Source organism: Thecamonas trahens (genome assembly GCF_000142905.1).
Source record: "Thecamonas trahens ATCC 50062 unplaced genomic scaffold supercont1.28, whole genome shotgun sequence".
NCBI classification, from domain to species: Eukaryota; order Apusomonadida; family Apusomonadidae; genus Thecamonas; species Thecamonas trahens.
In genome coordinates, this window is record NW_013657652.1 from 1 (window position 1) to 20,719 (window position 20,719).

Sequence of the window (20,719 nt, forward strand, 5' to 3'; positions counted from 1 at the left end):
CTAACCCTACTTTCCAGCGGGAACCCTAACCCTAACCCTAACCCGAACCCGGGGGCCGGGGGGCTAACCCTAACCCTAACCCTAACCCTAACCCTAACCCTAACCCTAAGGGGGAACCCTAACCCTAACCCTAACCCTAACCCTAACCCTAACCCTAACCCTAACCCTAATTTTTAACCCTAACCCTAACCCTAACCCTAACCCTAACCCTAACCCTAACCCTAACCCTAACCCTAACCCTATTCCTAACCCTTGGCCTAACCCTAACCCTAACCCTTTGGCGAACCCTAACCCTCACCCTAACCCTAACCCTAACCCTAACCCTAACCCTAACCCTAACCCTAACCCTAACCCTAACCCTAACCCTAACCCTAACCCTAACCCTAACCCTAACCCTAACCCTAACCCTAACCCTAACCCTAACCCTAACCCTAACCCTAACCCTAACCCTAACCCTAACCCTACCCATTCCATGCATGACCCATATCCACATTCCCACCCACGCCACCATACTCATCCCTTACCCCACCATGCGCATGGCTGGGCATGGGCGTCGATTGAGTCTTTGATGGTGATCCACAATCCCCATCCCCCCATTGACACTTACCCGTGTCACTCGTTCGACCGAGTGGCATGTGCGGGTTGGTGGGTGGCATGGATGTCATTCAACATTTTCATGATTTGCCACTCGTCACTCGTTTGATTGTTTGACATTGAATTGAATGTCATTGATTATTGTTAATTGATCATTCGATTCTTTCTGCTTCTCTTGTTGGTGGCTATCCATTTTCCTTGTTCTTTGCCGTTCATGTTTCACATTCTTTGCGGTTGATATTGTCGGCCTTCATGTTCTGCTTTGGTTGCTTTTGCCTTTGATGGTTGACCACAATTGACAGGCATCGTCATCGATCATTGCTTTTGTTCTTCTTGTTGCTTTGTATCATTATTCGTCATGCTTCAATTGTTCTTGATTCTCCTGTTTTCTTCGACCTTGACTCCCACGTCCATCTTCGGCCCTTGCTCACTACACTATCGATTCTCAACTTTGTTGTCGTTTGTCGTGGTCAATAGTTGTGCATGCACTGTATTTTGTGTTGACCCTGTTGTGTCGTGGTCATGGTTGATCTGCAGATCTGATTGATCAACCGCGCCCTACCTCATCGACCTGAACGTCACCCGAGTCCATCCCATTGCCTGCTAGCTTTGTCCAGTCCCTGTTGGCTTACTCATACCTATGCTGTGCAAGCCATGTATGATCTTTGGTTGTTGTTGTGGACGTCATTGCCTCGTTTGATGCTTGTTCCGGCTTTTCTTTAATTAATTCAACGTTCAACTCAATTAACGTCCGCCGTCTTCCATCTGCCGGCCAAGTACCCGCCGCCCCTATCGCCCACACCTCACACACACCCATCATCCTCATCCAACTCGCCCACATCAAACCTTCACCCCAATCTCCATACCCACCTCCCCCTCCGCCCGCCACGCCATCCACGTCACGACCCCCCTATCCCCCCTACCATACTCATTACGATCCATCATCCGCAACCACCACCCCCACCCCCTACCCCACCACCATCACTATCATCCTAGCCACAACCACCACCACTTTGCCTTGGCCATCCTGACCACCATCCCATCGCGCACTCCGCTTCCTCTTCCTCCTCCTCCTCCTCCTCTTCCCGCTCCAGCTCACCCCCATCCTCTTCCCCGACCCTGACACCCACACTCCTCAACCATCACAAGCCATGCTGCCCAATCTCCAGCCAACAGCAATCTCGAGCCACCCAGCCATGACCCAGCTCCCTCTGCTGCTCCTGCCTTGCCGACCACCAGCCGCAAGCCGTCGCCCGCTCGCCCGACCAGCCCACCTTCATCACCACGTAGCTCCCACCCACTGCCAGCTACACATCCCGCGACCACACTACTGGTCATCACTCACCTCACACTATCACCAGTACAAATATCGCTGTCATCGACACCCATCTTCCTCGGCTCATTTCCGCGTCGGCTTGTTTTGCCTAGGCGGTTGAGCACGACCTCGACCGCCCGACCCCGCACACGCCCCCCACCAACCGCAATGCAAGATATGCCCGATCTGATTTCACTACTACTTTACTACATACACGCACTACCTCCTTGCACAGTCTCCAATCCACAGCTGCAGTATTCCGGAATCCGAGTTCTGCCACCCGAGGCCCAAGTTGTTGGCCCTGTGTCCCTTCGATGCTGCTGACCCCCCCTCCCTGGGCGCATCTCCGACCCCCACTCCCTATCATCTCCACCCACAACCACGACACCCACACCACACATACGCACCACCCCTGCAAACATAACCATCCACTTGCTGCCTGCCGATACGCATATTAGCCGACGCCATCCCGTCAACAGCATCGCTGCCGACCGCCGGCTGCTCGCCGCCGACCGCCGCCCGCCGCCGACCGACCACCGCCGGCACCACCGAAAGCAGGCTAGTCATCGACAGGGCTTTGGAGGCAATGCATAGAGATAGTAACACCAATGACAATGACTACCAGTCTGCTCTCCAACCCAATCCTCCCCTCCATCCACCGGCCTTGCCCATCACAGCCCCCGCCGGCCTGCTCATCGCCAGCCGCCCCTGCTGCCGATCACCGAGCCAGACGACGATGCCCATGGGCTGGCCAAGACAAGGAAGGACAACAGAGGGCAAGGGCAAGCGATAGGCAATGCAGTGGGTGGGCTAGAGTGTAGTGGTCTGCCTCCCCGCATTCCCAAGCCCTCGTCTCCATCGACGTCCATCTCAATCCAATCCCGTCCGTCCTCCTCGCCCCTGCCGCCCAAGCCCCCCCACCCTCATCAACCACACCCCACACACACCCATCAGCCTCATCTTACCCATCCACATCAATCCTCCACTGCAATCTCCATACCCACCACCTCTTCGCCAGTCCCGCCACCCACGTCTCGACCGCCCTCATCCCCCCCTACCATACTCATTACGCCCGGTCACCACCAACGACCACCCTCACCCCCTACTCCACCACCACCACTCTCGTCCCAGCCACAACCACCACCCCCATGCCTTGGCCATGCCCACCACCATCCCATCGCGCACTCTGCTTCCTCCTCTTCTTCCTCCTCCTCCCCTCCTCGCTTTAACTCACTCCCATCCTCATCCCTGACCTCGACACCGCCATCCGCTCAACTATCACCAGCCACACTGCCCATCCACTAACCAACAGCATTCCCAAGTCAACCATCCCCAACCCAGCTTCCTCTGCTGCCCTGCCTCGCCGACCACCAGCCGCCCAGCCGTCGCCCGCTCGCCCGATCAGCCCCACCTTCATCACCACCTAGCTCCTTCCCACCACCAGCTACTTCACCCACGACCACACTACTGGTCATCACACACCCAACACTATCACCAGGACTTATATCGCTGTCATCGATACCCATTGACCTCGGCTCACTTTCGCGTCGACTTGTTTGGCCTAGGTGGTTGAGCACGCCCTCAACCGCTCGACCCCGCACATGCCCCCCATCATACTCATTACCAGCTATGGCCAATCTGATTTCACTGCAACTCCACTACACGCCCACACTTCCCCCTTGCACAGTTTCCAATCCACAGCTGCAGTATTCCGGAATCCGAGTTCTGCCACCTGAGGCCCAAGCTGTTGGCCTGGTGTCCCTTCGAAGGTGCTCAGCCCCCCGACCCAGTCCTATCTCCGACCCCCATTCCCCACCATCTTCACCCACAACCACCCTACCTACACCACACATACCCATTATTCCCACAATCTCACCTACCCAATCCCCTTGCCTCGAATACCCACATCAGCCGACACCATCCCGTCATCAGCATCGCTTCTGGCTGCCTGCTGCTCACCACCGATCGCCGCCCGAGCCGACCCGTCCACCGCCGGCACAACCCCGATCAGGCTAGACAGAGCACGAGTATAGTATGATCTACCTGTGGGTAGTGACACGTGTGGCAATGGCTATCAGTCCCTTGCCCTACCTCCTTCTCCCCCTCCTTCTCCCTGCCCTGCCCGTCCTGCCCCAGCCCACCTGTCAACCAACCCAGCTGGTGGCGAGAGAACTGACGGGTCACACGAGTCCAGTGGGCTGGTCAGAGCGAAGGAAAGGGAGGGTGGGTGGGAGAGAAGGGATAGGGGATGAGGTGATAGATAAGACTACACTGGTCTGCCGCCCGATCTTGTGTCCTGATGCCCGTGTCGTCGTCTCCTGTCGACTGCTCACGGTCAGCAACTCGCCGCTCGCTCGCTCGCCCGCTCGACCACCCTCAGCGAAGCCAGATCAAGCCATATCAAGCCCAGCACAACCTGCGGCTGGCTATACAGGGGGGAGTGGCTAGTGTGGTCACAGGGAATGGAGGTGAGGGGGTGTAGATGGCTGGAGTGGGATGAGTGTGGTGGCTGCCACAGCTAGCGCTGCTGCTGTGGCCAAGCCCGAGGCGAGCAGCGAGTGATCGAGTCACGGCCAGCCGCTCGTTGCTCAGCCACTCGCCGGCATGGGGGCCTGCTGCTGCTGCTGCTGCGGGAGAAGAGGGAGCCCAAGCCCGAGGCGGCGATGACCAGGTTTGTGATAAATGTGTCATGGCGGCGGCGCTGACCATGGCCACGCCGCTGCTTGCCGTTGTGAGGGGACGATAGACGTTCCACATCTCACCCATGTTGAGAGCGGCTGGTCACCGATGGCTGCTTTGATGCTGGCCGCTTGATGGCCTTGTTGGCTCCATGGCGCTTTTTCTCGCTGCACTGTGGCCACGCTGTATGCCCCCTGCGCCATGGGCCTCACCAGCAGATCGACCTTCAGGCACCGCTGGGTGAGCCCACAGACGGCGGCGTTCGAATCTCCCACCATCGCACCCGAGACGTTTCCAGCGAAGATGTGGCGACCGTCGTCCATGGCACTGCTGCCGCCAAAGGCCAGCGCCTGCTAGTGCATATTGTACATGAGCGTGTCCAAGGTTCACGATCCGCCACAGTCGCCATCGCGATCGGTCCTGGTCAGGCTCAGCACAGCCAAGGTCATGCTCGGCACCGCCGGAAACAGGCCACACCCGGTCTCAGTAAAAACAACATAGCAGCCCGGATCGGTCCAGAAACCTAACGAGCAGCGCAAAGCGCATCTGCACAGCTGCCGCACCACACAATCACCGTTGTCGTGCCAACTGTTTAAGGGCCACCTACCCATGGCATCTCCAGCAGCTGCACCATGACACAACCATATGCGCGAGCTCAAGCTTTCCCCCGATCTCATTTACTGGCGAGACCTTTGCCGTCTCGATCGCCGCCCGCGCTTCCGTGATCGCCGCCTGTGTCCACCACTGCCGCTACTACCCTCGCTGCTGCTGGCCGAGCTGCTTGTGCGTGCGTGCCGTCCATTTGCACGACGGTCCCGCCGCCGGGCTCGATTGCTGCCGCGTCCGCGATGAGTGATTCGCCAAACCCAGCGCGCGCTGCGCTCGCTACTTGCCTCGCTGGGCGAGCTGCTCCGTGGCGCCACCCACAGCCGGGTCGAGAGCCCGTTGCCGGTGTCGATGTAGATCGACCTCGCAGGAAGCGGCACGTACTGCCCACCGCGCCGCCGCTCACTGGTTGTGAGCAGGCCGGCCACGTCGAGGTCGCACCATACGGGACGATGGTCCGAGAGCACCCGGTTGAGGAGTGTCCGCGGCTCGGCGGCAACCTCGAACGACGGCCGCGATCGCACTTCCTGCCGCGGACCAAAGAACGAGAACAGCTCGTGAAAGATGCCGCCCGAGATTGCGTTCGGTGCCACCGACGGCGAGAGCAGAATGTGATCAAGGAGGAGCTTGCGGCCCGCCACGTCGTCAATGACGTCGTTGTGCGTGATGGTGTAAGCGTCGCCTGGTGGGACGAGGTGGAGAAAGCCATGCAAAAACTGCCGCGAGGGATAGAAAGACGAGCCCATGATCATATCGGCGACCGGCGCTGTCAGGTACTGCGACTGAAAGTAGTCCATACCCGGGCCGTCGTTAAAGTCGCCGGCCACCACGACGCCGTCGACGCCTGCCCCGTCGATCACACTGTCCAGATACGACCGCAGCCGCACAGCCTCGGCCATCATCTTGCGCCGATTGATAACCGCCTTGCGTACCATCGTTTGGCGCTCCTCCGCGCTTCCGTTCCACAGGTCTAGCTCGTTGGCCACAGCCTTCGACTTAAGATGCACACCGACGAGCCGGATCCAGGCGCTGCGCCCAGCATCAGCCTCAGCAAGCTGGACGTCCACAACTAGCGGGATGCGAACAAACCGGAACTCCTGGAGTCGGATGTCGCCCGAGATGTCCACGTAGAACTTGTCGCTCAGCTTTTCGGTCGCCTCGTCGCTCGCCAGCCGCACATCGGCCACAACGGCACCCTCACCCACAGCCACCAGCCAGAAGATCCGCTGCTCATACCCGTCGCGCCCGCCAAACACCCGGTACCTGCCGCACAGGTACGTCGCTACAAACAGCTCCATCTTGGATACATGATCCGGCCCTTCGAGCAGACACAGCACGTCAGCACCCATCTTGATGATCATCGCCGCCAGCGTGCAGCAGAACTGGTGCACGTCCACAATGCCGCGCTTCACGTTATGCGCCAGGAACGTGTACTCGCCGCTTGACGACTCGGGTACCCTGCTAAACAGATCGTTCATCCACAGGACGTTAAACGAGGCCACTCGCATCACCCGTGCCTCCTCGCCCTCATCCCAGCCCGATCCGCCGCCGTCGCTGTCCGAGACTGACCCATCGTCGCCGGCCACACGCAGCGTCGGAACGACCGCCACCACCTCTGCCGTCGGCCTCTCGGCCACGTCCCCGGCCGCTCTCGCCTCAAACGCAGCCAGCAGCTCGTGAACAAGGTCAAGATTGACCGCCCCCGAGGCGCTCTGCCCGCTGCCGTCATCGTCGTACCCGGGCTCGCCATCGTGGAGAAACCGGCATTGGGAGCCAAACGGACAGGCGTCCTCCGTCCCGTTGCGGCACCTGGACCTCGGGTGCGGGAACGGACATGCCGCACCACGGTTACACTGAGGCCAGTATCGACATCGTGGCTTGCTCACTGTGCCGTATCCGGCCTCTCCGGTATGGACCTTGCTGCAGTACTGCCCGTCGGGGCAGCTGTCGCGTGTCTTGTGCTCGCACGGCTCGGACGGATGCACAAACGCACATGCGTCGCCGCGCGTGCACGCCGGCCAGTACTTGCATCGCGCACGCGAGCCGCTCGCAGCCTCGGCATAAGTGCGCTGTCGTCCACGTGCTGATCCGGACCCAGATCCGGATCCCGTCGCAGACATATAGAGTCGAGTGCTGCCTGCAGCGGCAGTGCGCAATGTCTCGTCGCGTTCATTGGCCACAGCCTCCGCCTGCTACATCGATCCGTGGTGGTAGTGGTCCTGATGCTCGTCATCCCACGCCACGCAAGCGAGCCCGCCGTTCACCTCTGAACCCTGGCGATCCTTGACCACGCCCACAATCCAGACCACAGGGTCAAACGTCGCCGTCGCCTCGTGGCCGTACTGGACAAAGACGCACGAGTTCTTCACGCACAGCCGCTTAATCAGATTCGTCGCGGCCTTGGTCTTGGCAAGCCGCTTGCTGTCGATTCGATAGTCAAAGTAGTGCCGCTTGTGAAAGAACGTCTTCCGCGAGTCTTTGAGCTTGAGCGTGTGAAGCTGGCACATGTCCAGATCCGCGCCAAGCAGCGCAGAGAGGCCCAGATCGTCCGCGCCCAGGTCGGCTCCGGCCTCAGCCAGCGTCTCGGGCCGCACAATAAACGCCCGTGCCCCCTCGGCCCGGAACATCCACGATTGGAGCTGCTTGGTGACCTTGGTCGCCAGCTCGAGATTGGGGTCGGTGCTGCAATCTCCGTGCCCCTCGTGGCTCGCGGTCGCCGGATCGAGTACGAGGCCGCAGCTGTAGATGCGGCTAGCAAAGCGCCCGGTGTTCGTCAGCGGCATCGCCGAGCCCATGCCCGGCACCGTCGCAACCTCAGTGCATGTGCTGCCTGACGTGCTTGCGCCGGCTTCATCATCCCCAGCCTTGGTCCCAAGGTGTCTGGCCCGCTTGGTCGCGCGCGAGAGCTCGGCGTCGTCTGCGGTCGCAGCCTCGCGCGCCCGCTTGGCCGCCGCCGCCTTTTCGCGCCGCTGCACCCGCCTCATCTCCTCCAGCTTCTTGATGAATGCAGTCATCGAGGCAAACGGCCCGCCGTTGGTCCGCGAGTTGGCGTACCGCGCCGCCTTGATGAACTTGTCCGTGAGTTTGACGTGGACCAATCGCTCGTCGGTCACCATGCTGAGGATGAGCTCTTCCGCAAACACGTCGCCGCCCCGATACAGCACCTCAATCGCATCGTCCATCGACAGCGCCTCGCCAGCTCCAGGCACAAGCTCCAGAAGCGTCTCAAAGACGGCCTGAATTGACTCTGGCCGAGCGCTGCGCAGCCGGACCGCGGCAATCAGTCCCGGCGTCGCCGGCATGCCGCCCTCGAGCGCCGCCCGCAGCTGCGTTGCCTCGCCGTTCCTCACCGCCTCGCTCACCAACCGCTTGAGCCTCCGCTCCCGCTCGGCATCGTCCATCCACGCCACCTCCTCGCTCTGCAGTGCCGCACGCACACCGCTTTCCGACCCGCCCGCCATTGCCGTCTTCACAGCTGCGGTCCACGCAGACAGCTGCGTGGCCCGCTCGGCCTTTTGCGCACCAGCCACCACCGCCCCCGACGGATTGGCTGCCCGAAAGCAACCTGAGCATAGGTTGTTCGTCTCGGGCGTGCCATGGAACATGTTACAGTTGCTGCAGAGCATGATGTGTGCTGCTTCCAAAGAGAATTGTGTCCAACTTCCGCTTCTTAATCTGACGGGGCATATTTCTTTTTTTGCCCAAACACCTGCTTGGACGCCAGCTCTTCTTCAGCCACCCCTGCACCTCCACAGCCAGCACCAGTCAAGCAAATACACGTACCGTGTTGATCAGTGCCAACTCTATCTCCAGATCCGTAGCGGGCACTCAAGCCAGCCTTTTACCACATCTAGCTCGTGCTGCAATCTCTGGTAATGTCAGCTATAGCACGATCTTCTGATCTTGGTTTTCCCCTGTTGATTCCACCACACATCCGCGCCCATCCTCGCTCCCTTACCAGGCCTACCCCCACCCTACGCCTCACCTTCCCTAGCGTACCACCTCCGTCACCACATCCTCCGTTCGAGTCCCGATCTTGCTGACCCATTCCCTGCCTCTGTGGCCATCGATGCGAGTTCGTGAGCTCAACCAACCCCTCTCTCGCGCACGATGACCTACATCCGCAACGGACAGGTGGAAACGGGCTCGCAGCCGCTTCTGCGGCTCTCCCTCATCCCCGACCTCTTCTGGGGCATTGTCAACTTTGCCTACTTTCTCGTAGCCACCCTCTTCTCGGTACGTACCCTGTCCGTCGTCCCTGCCCAGTTCGGAACACTGCGCCAATGACCCGCAGCTCGGACGTCAGCACTCACGCCCCCCCTCCCCGATACAGATGGATGCACGTGAGTCGCTCTATGCACCGGCGCACAAGCGCGGGAAGACCATTGGCACGCTGGGAGGAGGCTCGTCGCTTGGTGGTGGCGGTGGCGGTGGCGGTGGTGGCGGTGGTGGCGGTGGCTCGGGTGGTGGTCGCCCTGGCGGCCAGCCGCGCCATCGTGGCATCCGTGGCCTCTCCGACGTCAAGGCCAACGACCCGGGCCGCGTCACTGCAGGCGGCTGAGGATAAGCGACAGAGAAGGCCGGCAGTGGCTGTGTTCGCCGAGCTGGAGTATGTGCTGACAAGGTCCGCTCCGATCTTGCTAGGCCTTACTGCAGCCCGCCGCTACACATCTCGCCTGCGCCGTCCTCTCTGTCGCGATCCTGCGAGCACTGCATCATCCGTAGCCGTCTGGAGACTGAGTTCCAAGACTACGTATGTTCCACGCAGCGCCCGTATCTGCACGCGTACCCGCATACACTCTGCGCCCTTTGAGCTTGTCAACCACGTGGTGATGCTCGGCTCGCCCCTGCATCGCCATCATCCTGACGGCGTGCTGCACCAACCGGGCTCTCCCCGGCTGCAGCGCGCCCGAGCCCCTTGTTAAACTCATCCAGCGCCTCCTCGCCCAAGCCACCTGCGCACTCTGCCCGTGCGCTCGTCAGCCGACCATGCCAGGTGCGTGTGCGACTCGTCACGTGCCACGGCACCTCACCCGCTCTCCCTCTCCGGCTCGCCCCCCCCCCCCCCTTCATGCGACCCGCCGGCGACGCGTCGACCTTCCATCCGGAATGGTTCCTCGCTTCGACCGTCTCTCTCGTCTGTGCCTCGTTCTCCTCGCTTGTCTTCCTCGTTGTTGTCGCCCACGGCGGCCATGGCCTCGCGGGCCCCTTTGTTGCTCCGCTCGCCCCACTCGCCCTCATCCTCCACGTCTGGTCGCGCAAGCGCTGGGCGGCACCACACGGCGTTGTCCTTCCCGCCGGGCTTGTCGCGTGGCTCTTGGCCGAGGCTGTCGCTGCGATCTTCTTCATCCGCCGGCCGTGGATGTTCGAGGTCTACCTGGCTTGCCGCGGGCTGGCCGGCATGACTGCTGCCGCCGCGCTGGCGGCACCCGAGCAGCGCGGCGATGAGTCGCGCCTGCAGCTTCTTACTGCACATCCGATGGCGGCGGCGCCGATGGCGATAGCTGCCGTCTACTTTGGCATCGGCCTCGGTGTGAACGGGCACACGTCATCGGCATCCGAGCACGTGGCGCTGGCCGCGGCGCTGGTCTGCTACGGCCTCGGCACCGCCGCTGCCGGTTGGGCCGCCGTTGCGCGCATTCTCGAGGGATCCGCATCGCCATGGGCCTCGACTGCCGGCATGCGCTGCCTGCCCGCGGCCGGCGGCCTCCTCGCCCTTGCGGCAGACGTCGTCTTTGCTGTCCCAGCCCTCGCCATCGCATCCATTCCCATGGACATGTATCTGGTTGGCGTGCTCCGCCTCGCCGGCCTTGCCGCTGTCGCGCTCACCGTCGACAAGAACGACCCGTTTATGTTTGGTAACCTCTTCTCCGAAGCCCACTCGTATCTGCCAGCCGAGGGCGACGGTGCTCATGTTCCAGTTACCGTGTCAGCACCGGCTTCGCCGGTGGCGTCGTCGTCATCGTCGGACGTCCCGCTCCTGGTAGCGGCCGCTACTGGATCGGAGCCGGGTGATAGCGAGTCACCAGCTTGACGCTGTCCTGGTTTGGGCCCCACTCGAGGGCAAAGACGGCCTTGTCAAACTTGCTCGCCTTGCTGCACAAAGTCTCGAGTATCAGCTTGTTTGGTGGCGCCCGCTCCGGGTTGCGGCCGAGCACCGCCAGCACTGCCTCGAGGACACCAAACAGTCCGCGGTCGTGCCACGGCATGCCGTGCCGCGACGCGACAATGGCCGTCACTGCCGTCGTGCCGTACAGGTAGATAAAACCCGGACCAGATCTCTCGAGCAGGTAGTCCTCGAGGCGACTGTTGCCAACAACGATAGAGAAGTGCGCGACGTTGACGACATAGCTGTCAGGAATTGCGTGGGCAACCTCCGGCACTGCGATCGGCGTGATAGCCTCCATTGGCACCACGTCGCGGACCCAGGTTGAGAGCATCCGGGTTGCCGCCACAACCGTCACCACTCGTACCCTCCCGAAGCTGCAACTGGGCACCACCACCACCTCGTTGTCACCGACGACATCGACAGGGAGTGCATACATCGGAATGTGGCCAGCTGCCGCGAGGGCTGCACCTGCAAGAGAGGTCAACGCGTCTGGCGGCGTGTCGGCGCGAAATGGCATGTAGTCAACTCTGATGACGTTGCTAGCCTCGGTTGCCGACTGCGCCGCCACCCTCAGCCACCGCATCTGCGCCTCAGAGTCGGCGCTAGGTACATCCACAATCGGCGCACGCACAACAGCGAGTCCACCTTCGAGCATGCACCACGGAGTCTGTCTGCAGAGGCTGTGCAGTTCCGCGAGCTCGCTCTTGCTTAGCACATCCTCAAACGAGTCCACAAAGTCGGCAGCAATAGGCGCGTTGGCGACCACACTCATCATCAGCAGCCCGGCTGCCATTGGCATAGTCCGCCTCATATCGCCCCGACCGGGCCCGAGCCGCAGCACACGCCGCATCGCTTCAACCAGCTGGCCATTCGGCACCGTAAACTTGCTCGCTGCTTGGTCCTCCTCGGGCCGCAGCGCGCCGGTCAGGTACCGCTTGAGCTCGGCAGCCGCCTCGCCACTGCCTATCACGTCCTCGATGGCGTCGACAGCATCGTCACACGACATCTCCTGCGACATAACCTGGCGCACAATGTCAACCGTCTTGGCGTGTGCCTTGGTCGGCGTAGCCACCCGCAGCGCATCCATGATCCGAGCCAGCTGGGCCCGCGAGTACCCGCTGGTCACGCCAGCCAACTCTGCACCTTTGTGTGCTGCCTCGGCCTCCTCCTTGCCCTTGCCCTCCACCCCTCCACCGTGGCCAGCCTTCCACTGCGCAGCAAGCCTGCGGTTGCGATCCACCTCGGCCTGCGAGTTGAGCTGCAGCCGCAGCCGCTCCATGTGCCTGAGAAGCAAAGGTGTTCTGCGGTCCTCCGGCGCCAGAAATCCCTTAAACTCGACCATCAGCAGCGACTCGAACCCGATCAACGCGTTCATCTGGTTGATCACGCTCTTGCAGTCGGCCCTATCTTCCACCCCCACCCCGTTCCCGGCCACAGACACCCTACCCTGTAAGTCTCCCGCCCTCCCATCCCTCAACCAGCGCCTCGCCGCCATGAGCCGCCATGTCCCGGCATCTACTACCTACACTCCTGCGCGGTATGCGCCAAGCAGCGCGATGACCTCATCGCAGACATGCGGGGCATGCCTGGCGACGTTTTTGAGAAAGGCTTCGGCTTGAGCCTTGGTCGGCCGCGAGTGCGAGGCCCAGACCGAGTCCGGAGGGGGCCGACAGGCTGCGGCGGAGCCGACACGGTCTCAGCCCTACGTCGCCTTGGATTTGACAGCCGTGTCCTCTTCTTCTTGTTCACCGTGGGCCGCCCCCGGCCTCTTGTCCGTGCCATTCGTCACCGCCTGCCTGCTCCTTGCTGGCGTCAGGTGTGGTTATGGGTGTGGGTGTGGGTGTGGCCGTGGGACTTGCTCTCGTTGCAGGTGTCGCACCCGCAAGCCCAGCCAACAACTCCTTCCATCACCACGGCCGCACACGTTGTGCTATCCTCTGCTCCCCACGCTCCTTTCAATGCCATGCCCCCCTGTCCCCCCAATTGGGAGGAGGGGGGGGGGGGGGGCACACGCCACTCTCCGCCAACATAGTGAATACATGTCAGCCAAGACGGCGTTCCACAGCGAGCTCATTCCGACGCCCGAAGCCATGACGGCCAAGGGCATTCCCGACCACTTGCATGCAGCGTATGCACGGGTGGCGTATCAAGCTGCCTTTGGCCTCGATACCTGGATGCATCTCCTCCCGGACGTCACCTTTCCCACAACCTCGCTGCCGCTCTCGGCCGAGCAGGCACGGGCGCTGCAGGTGCTGTACAGGCTCGGCTCGCGGTCGCCGCCAAAGGAAGACACGCTGGTCATGTCTCGCACAGAGGCCGAGGAGCACGCCGCAAAGATCGCAGACACGCTCGATGGTATCCTTGGTCATGGCGCCTTTGCCGAGGCAGGTGCCTTTGTCAAGCTCTCCACCCGGTCGCCCAAAGACGTCGTCGTTTATCATCCCGAGTACGGGACGACGCAGGACGAGGTGGCGGTGGCGCTCGAGGCACTGTATGCAGAAAAGGGCGACGAGGCCGATGTCAACGACGAGATCAAGGCCTTTGTCATTGCTACTGGCCGCGCTCTGCGGGTCCGAACCGGCACTGACGTCGTCGCGCTTCTGGTGCTCTCCTCGCGGGTCTTTGAAGATCTGACCCGAATGCTCGCCTTTGGAGATGCCTCATTCGACGTCACCATCCAGCTGCGGGTGTGGGACGATGCGGTGCTCGAGGCCCCTGGCGGCGAGCTCCGTGGCTTTGTCCACAACAACAAGCTCAACGCGCTGACGCAGTACTTTTCGTTCATCCACTTTCCTCACCTCGTTGCCTCACAGGATGATGTCGCTGCCGCTGTGACACAGTTCTTTGAATCGACTGTAGCGCCAGCCCTTCCGCACAACTCGTATGTCATCGACTTTCTGGTCCTTCCCGATGGGACCATCAAGGTCGTCGAGCTCGGCACGTTCCGGGCCGAGACCGGCGCCGGGCTGTTCTCTTGGCGTGACGACCGCGAGAACTTTCTCAACGGCCCGTTCGAGTTCCGGGTTGCAAACGAGCCCCATCCGGACCCGCTCGACATGCTCCCGCGGGTCTGGCGCGACTTTATCGCCGCCCGCCGCCCGCCGTCGACCCGTGCCGCCGCGCAAATGGCCGAGCTCCACCCTCAGCCGCCCTCTCCCTCTGCCAGTGAGGGCGGGTGCGCCATCGCATAGCCACGCGTTCCTTGCCACATCACAATGCTAGTTTACAAATACCCGGACACGTCGCCGTCGTCGTCGTCGTCACGCGACATCGAGACGTCAGCAACCGACTCGAGGGCGTCCGCAATGACAAACTGGTCAAACTGCGGCTGGCGGAGGAGGGCCACAACCTCGCGGAGCCACTGGAGCATGCCCTCGTACTCGCGGCACTTGGCCTCGAGTACCGCGATGCGGGCGGCCGAGGCCGAGTCGGCGGCGGCGTCCGCAGCGGTAGCAGTAGCGGTGGCGTCGCCGGTCTGTGCGTCGCGGAGCGCAGCAGCAAGCTGTGCCTGCAGCGCCGCGTTCTCCTCTTCGGCAACGAGGACTGCCTGACGACCCTGCGCGACCTCGACAAAGAGCGAGAGCTTCTCGTTGGTCAGCGTCTCGACCTGCGACTGCGCCAGCGCCGCCAGCTCGGCCTGCTCCTCGGCCTCGGCCGCCAGCGCCGCCACCTGCTCCGACAAGTTCTTGATCACCGTCCGCGAGCGATCGACCGAGCCCGGCGACGCCGCCGCGCCGACCTGCGCCTCCAGCGCCGCCACCCGTGCCCGCAGCGCCTCGTTCTCGTCGCGCAGCGCCTGGGTCTTTGCCCGCGACTCGGGCGAGATGACAACCAGGATGTCCTTGCTCGCCGACACCAGGACTGACGACTCGACAGGCTCGGTAAAGACCGAACTCTGCGAGACCGAGGTCGGGTACGCCCCGCTGCCGCTCCTGCTCAGCCGTGCGAGCCGGAACGAGGCCTCAGACGACTCGAGCGAGACCTCGTCGGTCCCACGCGAGGCGTCGGCCGCCCGGATCGGCGAGAGCGAGAGCTCGCAGCCTCTGTGACTCATCCCGTCCACGCCGCTCCCGACGCTGATATTCTCCTTGGCGTCCAGCCCAGGCGTCCCGCCACGCGACGACACCATCGACGTGTAGTACGGTCGGTACGACGGTGAGATCGAGGCCGCCGCCCGTACCGCCGCCTCGTTCACCTCGCCTTGCATCCGCCCGCGGTCCTCGCTCTCGCTACCGGGGCTCCTGCTGGCTTTGCGGGCCTCGATGATGCGCGAGACGCGAGCAAGCAACTGTTTCCGCTCGGCCGTCTTCCGATGAAGCCACTCCTGGAACTCAGAGGTGAACTGCGTGCCCGGCGTGGCAGGCGTCCCGGGTGTGGCCGCAGCTCGAGTCGACTTGGCGCCACTCGCGTCACTCGCCGCCAGCGCGCCAAGCCGCCCCCACGCGCCACACCATTCACAGGCGAGAGCACTCCAGGCGACCGCGACGCCCCATTCATTCTGCGCACCGCCATCTCTTTCCCCAGCAACCTTAATGAGAGCGTTGTACCGCCCCTCGTCCTCCCAGCCCTACTCACAGGTCGCCTCACCACGCAGGTGCCGTGCGTCTGTCGCGGCGCGACTGACTGAAAATGGCTCAAAAATTCCGTCTCCCGCCACCCGCCCACTCTGATGTTCCCGAAGCTCCGCATGGCTGCCAATTTCGAAGGAAAACCATCCACACCACCATTTTTTTAGCGTTGACTCCCGCAGCGAGCAAATCAGCAATGCGGCTAATGAGAGCTCTTATCCCGCACCTTGGCACAATTGTCTCTTCCTCGCAGCGATTACCTCCATGAACACTACCTTTACCGTCGTGGCGCTCCTTGCGCTGCTTGCGCTCTCAGCTTCCGCCGACGAGCTCACGTTCTGCAACTACATCTCGGGCGAAGCCGTCGTCCTCACCAACGGCGTCGTCACCTCGGAAACAACTGGTACGGTCAACGCCAACCAGTGCGTTGCTTTTTCGTACACAGCGGCGGCGACGCTGCAGCTGCAGCTGAAGAAGGCCTCCGATGGCGCGCTCATCCAGGCCAAGAGCTACGTGGTGCCGTCGGACCGGTCGGATCGGCGGGTCTTTGCTGTCCGCTCCTCGGGCCTCATCTCGTCCACCTCGTTTGAGCTCCAGACACTCGCCTCGGTCTCCAAGAGCGCCGACAAGGCGAGCGTGGTGGTGATCAACCAGGGCCTCGACCTCACGTCGACGCTTTCGATGCGCGTCGGCGCCTCGGTCAATGCCGCCGCCTACCTCGGCCTCTCCACTGTTGCCGTCGACACCACCGCCGATGTCAAGATCTCCGCCGAGACCTCGGCCGGCGCCGAGGTCGCCGCCACCACCATCACCCAGGCTCAGCTCCGCGCTAATGCCGGCAAGACCATCGTCTCGGTCCTTATCGGCTCCGAGTCGTCGGCGGGCTCGACCACTGGTTCGACCTCGACCTCGACCTCGACCTCGACCTCGAGCTCAACCTCGGGCTCGACTTCGGGCGTCGCCACCACCGCCCGCGCCATCGAGACTCGCTCGTCCGGCAGCCTCCGGTTCGAGACCACGGACGAGAACGGCAACTCGCTCAACTCGGCTGCCTCCTTCACCGGCCCCAACTCGACCGCGCTGGCCATTGCCACCATCGCCGCCGCGCTCCTTGCTCTCATCATGTAGCCATCCGCTCCCCTCCCGTCCCCCAATACATGACACATTTTTGTCGCACTGCATGTTACAGCCCGAGCTCGACGCTCTTCTTCTTCTTCTTGTGCCGGCGCTTGCGCTTGCGCTTGGGCTTCTCGCCGGTGGCCTCGCCGGCGGCCTCGCTGTCAACAGCGGCAGCCGAGGCGGCAGCGACAGGCTCGGCCTCATCGCCAGCGCTGTTGCCGGCAGCGGCAGTGGCAACAGCGGCGCCATCGAGGCCCTTGCTCCGCTTGGCCGGCCGCTCGACGTCACTCCCACCAGACTTGCCCTTGGACTTCTTCTTCTTCTTGACCGAGAGCGGGTTGGGGCCCTTAGTCTTCTTGCGCTTCTTCTTCTTCTCGCCGCCGCCGATTCCGAGCCGGCGGGCCTCATTGGTCGGCACCCGCAGCTTGCGGCGATCCATCTTGCGCGCCATCTTGAGCGACTTGTCCGACGGCGGATCGATGGCAATGAGGTTAAAGTTGATGTACAGGATGGGCGAGCCTGGGATCTCGCGGAGCTCTGCCATGAGCGACCGATCCTGGGTAGCAAAGAGAAAGCCCATCGGGTTCGACTCGCCGGCAAGGTAGCCGAGACACTCGCTAGCCACAACCGGGCTCTCATGCCCGCACTTGACGATCTTGTACTGTGAGATGACCGAGAGCGCCGGCTTGAACGCCGAGCCGAGCTTCTCCAGCTCAGCCAGCACGCACCGGGTGGTACAGAGCTTGACCTTGGGATCGCCCAGAAGCGACGAGACCAACTCTGCCACCATGATCTTGTGCTCAACAGCAGCGTACACAAAGTTGCCATCCACTGCGTGTCGTCTCAAGTCCTCTCCATGAGTATCACAGCCCCGCTATCCCTCTCCCCACGGCGCCTCCCGCTCCCCATCCATCCATCCTGTCGACCACCTCCCATGCCCACGGCTCGCCTGCGCTCTCTCACACACACACTCTCACACACAACATACCCAGGACCTTGAACGGAGGATGGAGGTCAAAGTTGATGTGGTAGAACTTGAGCACTCGCTTGGCATGCTTCTGCCGGGTGATCTTCATCTTGCCTCGCTCTCTCAGTCGAGTCGAGTGACAGCCACCGCCCAACGACCGCCACACCACACCGTTGGGCGGTAGGAGCTCGGCTGAGGTGCGCGTCACCGTTTTACACATCTTCATCACCGCTACCATCATCTCTACTGCCATCCGGTTGGTAATCAACTCGGTCACCCTTACCAGCACTGCTGGCGGACGCAGGCGGCGGCGGCGGCGGCGGCTTGGGCTTGTGATGGGTCATGTGGCGCTGCAGGAGGCGGAGGCCCGAGTGCTTCTTTCGGACATTGGCGGTGATGTTGTTGACAACGCCGAGGAAGCGCGATCGAGCGTCGAGGCGGCGGCGGGCCTTGCGGACGCCGAGCGAGACGGGCGCCTTGCCCATGCGCGACATGAGGGTGGCGGCGGCGAGCGAGGCGGCGGCCGGGAGCACGGTTGTCTTGCGCGAGCTGGAGCCGGTGAGGCCCGAGAGCGCAATCCGGCGCTCGAGGACCTCGTTGTAGCCGAGCGGGCGCATGTGCTGGAGAACGGTGTGGCCGGCGGCGACGGCGTCGTGGATGACCCGGACCTCGGCAGGCGTGTAGAGCGAGACCGGGATCGACGGCGCATTCTCGGGCACGTTGGCCGGCTCGCAAAAGTCGGCGAGCCAGTTGTCGAGCGAGTACCGCGACTCGGGATCAAGCGAGATAGAGCGGGTGGCGGCGACGAGGTCAAAGACCGACCACGGCATGGTGATCCACAGGTTGTAGTCGATGTTGAACGCCTCGAGCGTGCGCCAGAACCCGACAGAAGGCGGGAGCGTGGTGAGCCAGTTGTGCGAGACGTCGAGCCGCGCGAGCGAGCGGAGCCGCCCGATGCCGGCCGGCAGGTGCATGAGCTGGTTGTGGTCGACCGAGAGCCGCTGTAGGCTCCGAAGCGAGCACAGCGCCGGCGGCAGGCTCCGCAGCGTGTTGTGCGAGAGGAGGAGGACCTGGAGCTGCGCGAGCTGCCCGACCTCGCTCGGAAGCGTGACCAGCGCGTTGTGCGAGAGATCCAGCACCACAAGGAGCGAGAGCGCGCCAAGCATTGCCGGAATCCGGGTGAGCGCGTTGTGCGCCACGTTAAGATTGACGAGCGAGATGGCCGACGCGAGGACGGCTGGGTACTCGTCAAAGCTGTTGTTTGAGAGGTCGAGCGTGTGCAGCGCGGGAAGCGCGGTCATCGAGTCGGGCAGCGCCCTTACGTGGTTGCCAGAGAGCTCGAGGTTGGTCAGCGAGGTCATGGCGCCCACAAAGTGCGGCAGGTTGCGGAGAGCGTTGCGCGAGAGGTCCAGCGACATCAAGTTCGTCAGCCGGGTCAGCGCCAGCGGAAGGCTCGACACGTAGTTGTCCGACATGTCGAGCGCCGTGAGCTGCGGGAGGACTGCCACCTGGCTTGGGACGGCCGAGAGCTGCAGCTTGGCCAGCCGCAGGCTCCTTGCCTCGGGATTGCCCACCAGCGACGCTACGTGGGCCACAACCGAGGTCAAGTGCGCCCGCGCAACAGGAATCATCTTGGACATCGTCCACTCGGCCTCCATCCGCGCCTCCACGTCGAGCTTGACCCGACGCGTCAGGTTGCGCTTGGTGTAGTGCCCGAGCCGGCACGGCATGAGCGGGATGGCGGACTGCTGCGGCAGCTTGGCCGCTCTTCGCACGCTCGCCAGCTCCTCGCGCGCCAGCGGCATGTACTCGGCCGAAATCTGCGTCTGCAGCGCCGCCTGCTTCTCGTCGAGCAGCCGCTTGGCAATCCGCCGGACCTCCTTGTAGAACTCGGCCCAGTCCTCGGGCGACTCGGGCGCCGCGCCGGCCCGCTTGAGCACGTCGTGCAGCGAACCGCCGCCCGACAGCATCCGCCGCTCGCTCGTCCGCACCGCCTCGTCCAGAATGCGCGATGCCTCCCACCGCGATAGCTCGCTCGATCCTGAGCTGCTGCCGTCGTCACCACCGCCGCCGTCCTCGCCGCCCGAGTCCCATCCGCCGTCGTGCTCCGGCCAGCCAGCGAGTGTCACCCGGCTTCTCCGCGGCGAGCGCTGATCCTGCTGCACCTGCATTCTCTGCCTGCGATACATGCTCTTGCGGCCGATCCTGCGACGAAGATATGCCAGCCGTGTCCTCAGCTCGCCTACAGGCGCCAGATTGGCGAGGCGGACCTCGGGCGGGGCGGCGGTTGACGGAGGCCGCGGCGCGTACACTGCGCCCAGGCCCACCGACGACGCAGACCGTGACAGTGCACCTGCATCTCCAGACATGTGTATGTGTGATAGTGTGTGTGTGTGTGTGTGTGTGTGTGTTGTTGTTGTGGTGGTGGGGTGGGCGTTACGTGGGGTGGGGTGGGTCTGCAGGGGAGGTGCTGGTCGTGGTCGCCTAGGCACGTGGCATTGTTCGGCTGGCTGCAAGCCTCGGCGCACGTCATCAGCTCGTCATGGCGGGTGGTTCGTGTGAGCGGCGACCCGATGCCAGCCAAAGGTAGGATGTGTTGGCATGTTTGTGCGTTCATGTGTGTGTATGTTTGGGCGATGTGGTTCTACACTTGCGGATCACATGCTACCTACCCTTCCTAGGCTGCGGTAGGCAGCTGGTCGGCATGGGCTGGCTGCGCTTGCGCTACTTCCGCCTGGTGACGTCGGCGATGACGCAGGCCC

The 20,719-nt window shown here is 62.8% G+C and overlaps 8 protein-coding genes across 8 annotated transcripts; 2 read left to right on the forward strand and 6 right to left on the reverse strand.

Annotated features, from left to right (window-relative positions):
* Positions 1–5,248: 5,248 nt before the first annotated feature.
* AMSG_06274 (uncharacterized protein) lies at positions 5,249–7,314 on the reverse strand (the record flags this gene model as incomplete). Its single annotated transcript, XM_013901534.1, has 1 exon — positions 5,249–7,314. One exon carries the CDS (start codon positions 7,312–7,314, stop codon positions 5,266–5,268), a length of 2,049 nt encoding a protein of 682 aa, XP_013756988.1. The 3' UTR covers positions 5,249–5,265.
* A 72-nt stretch (positions 7,315–7,386) lies between these two features.
* AMSG_06275 (uncharacterized protein) lies at positions 7,387–8,799 on the reverse strand (the record flags this gene model as incomplete). The annotated part of the gene is made up of 1 exon (XM_013901535.1): positions 7,387–8,799. The coding sequence occupies one exon, from the start codon at positions 8,797–8,799 to the stop codon at positions 7,387–7,389; it is 1,413 nt and encodes a 470-aa protein (XP_013756989.1).
* Positions 8,800–9,304: 505 nt separating this feature from the next.
* Positions 9,305–9,755, forward strand: AMSG_06276 (uncharacterized protein; the record flags this gene model as incomplete). Its single annotated transcript, XM_013901536.1, has 2 exons — positions 9,305–9,430; positions 9,528–9,755. The coding sequence occupies 2 exons, from the start codon at positions 9,305–9,307 to the stop codon at positions 9,753–9,755; spliced, it is 354 nt and encodes a 117-aa protein (XP_013756990.1).
* Positions 9,756–11,142: 1,387 nt separating this feature from the next.
* Positions 11,143–13,117, reverse strand: AMSG_06278 (uncharacterized protein). The gene is made up of 2 exons (XM_013901537.1): positions 12,830–13,117; positions 11,143–12,706 (listed from the first exon to the last, which is right to left on the reverse strand). The coding sequence occupies exon 2, from the start codon at positions 12,676–12,678 to the stop codon at positions 11,188–11,190; it is 1,491 nt and encodes a 496-aa protein (XP_013756991.1). The 5' UTR covers positions 12,679–12,706; positions 12,830–13,117; the 3' UTR covers positions 11,143–11,187.
* A 1,409-nt stretch (positions 13,118–14,526) lies between these two features.
* On the reverse strand, positions 14,527–15,800 carry AMSG_06280 (uncharacterized protein; the record flags this gene model as incomplete). The annotated part of the gene is made up of 2 exons (XM_013901538.1): positions 14,527–15,686; positions 15,746–15,800. The coding sequence occupies 2 exons, from the start codon at positions 15,798–15,800 to the stop codon at positions 14,527–14,529; spliced, it is 1,215 nt and encodes a 404-aa protein (XP_013756992.1).
* Positions 15,801–16,135: 335 nt separating this feature from the next.
* AMSG_06281 (uncharacterized protein) lies at positions 16,136–16,999 on the forward strand (the record flags this gene model as incomplete). Its single annotated transcript, XM_013901539.1, has 1 exon — positions 16,136–16,999. The coding sequence occupies one exon, from the start codon at positions 16,136–16,138 to the stop codon at positions 16,997–16,999; it is 864 nt and encodes a 287-aa protein (XP_013756993.1).
* A 55-nt stretch (positions 17,000–17,054) lies between these two features.
* AMSG_11958 (uncharacterized protein) lies at positions 17,055–18,084 on the reverse strand (the record flags this gene model as incomplete). The annotated part of the gene is made up of 2 exons (XM_013901661.1): positions 17,979–18,084; positions 17,055–17,821 (listed from the first exon to the last, which is right to left on the reverse strand). Exons 1-2 carry the CDS (start codon positions 18,064–18,066, stop codon positions 17,055–17,057), a joined length of 855 nt encoding a protein of 284 aa, XP_013757115.1. The 5' UTR covers positions 18,067–18,084.
* An 85-nt stretch (positions 18,085–18,169) lies between these two features.
* AMSG_11959 (uncharacterized protein) lies at positions 18,170–20,326 on the reverse strand (the record flags this gene model as incomplete). The annotated part of the gene is made up of 2 exons (XM_013901662.1): positions 18,170–18,188; positions 18,258–20,326. 2 exons carry the CDS (start codon positions 20,324–20,326, stop codon positions 18,170–18,172), a joined length of 2,088 nt encoding a protein of 695 aa, XP_013757116.1.
* Positions 20,327–20,719: the final 393 nt, after the last annotated feature.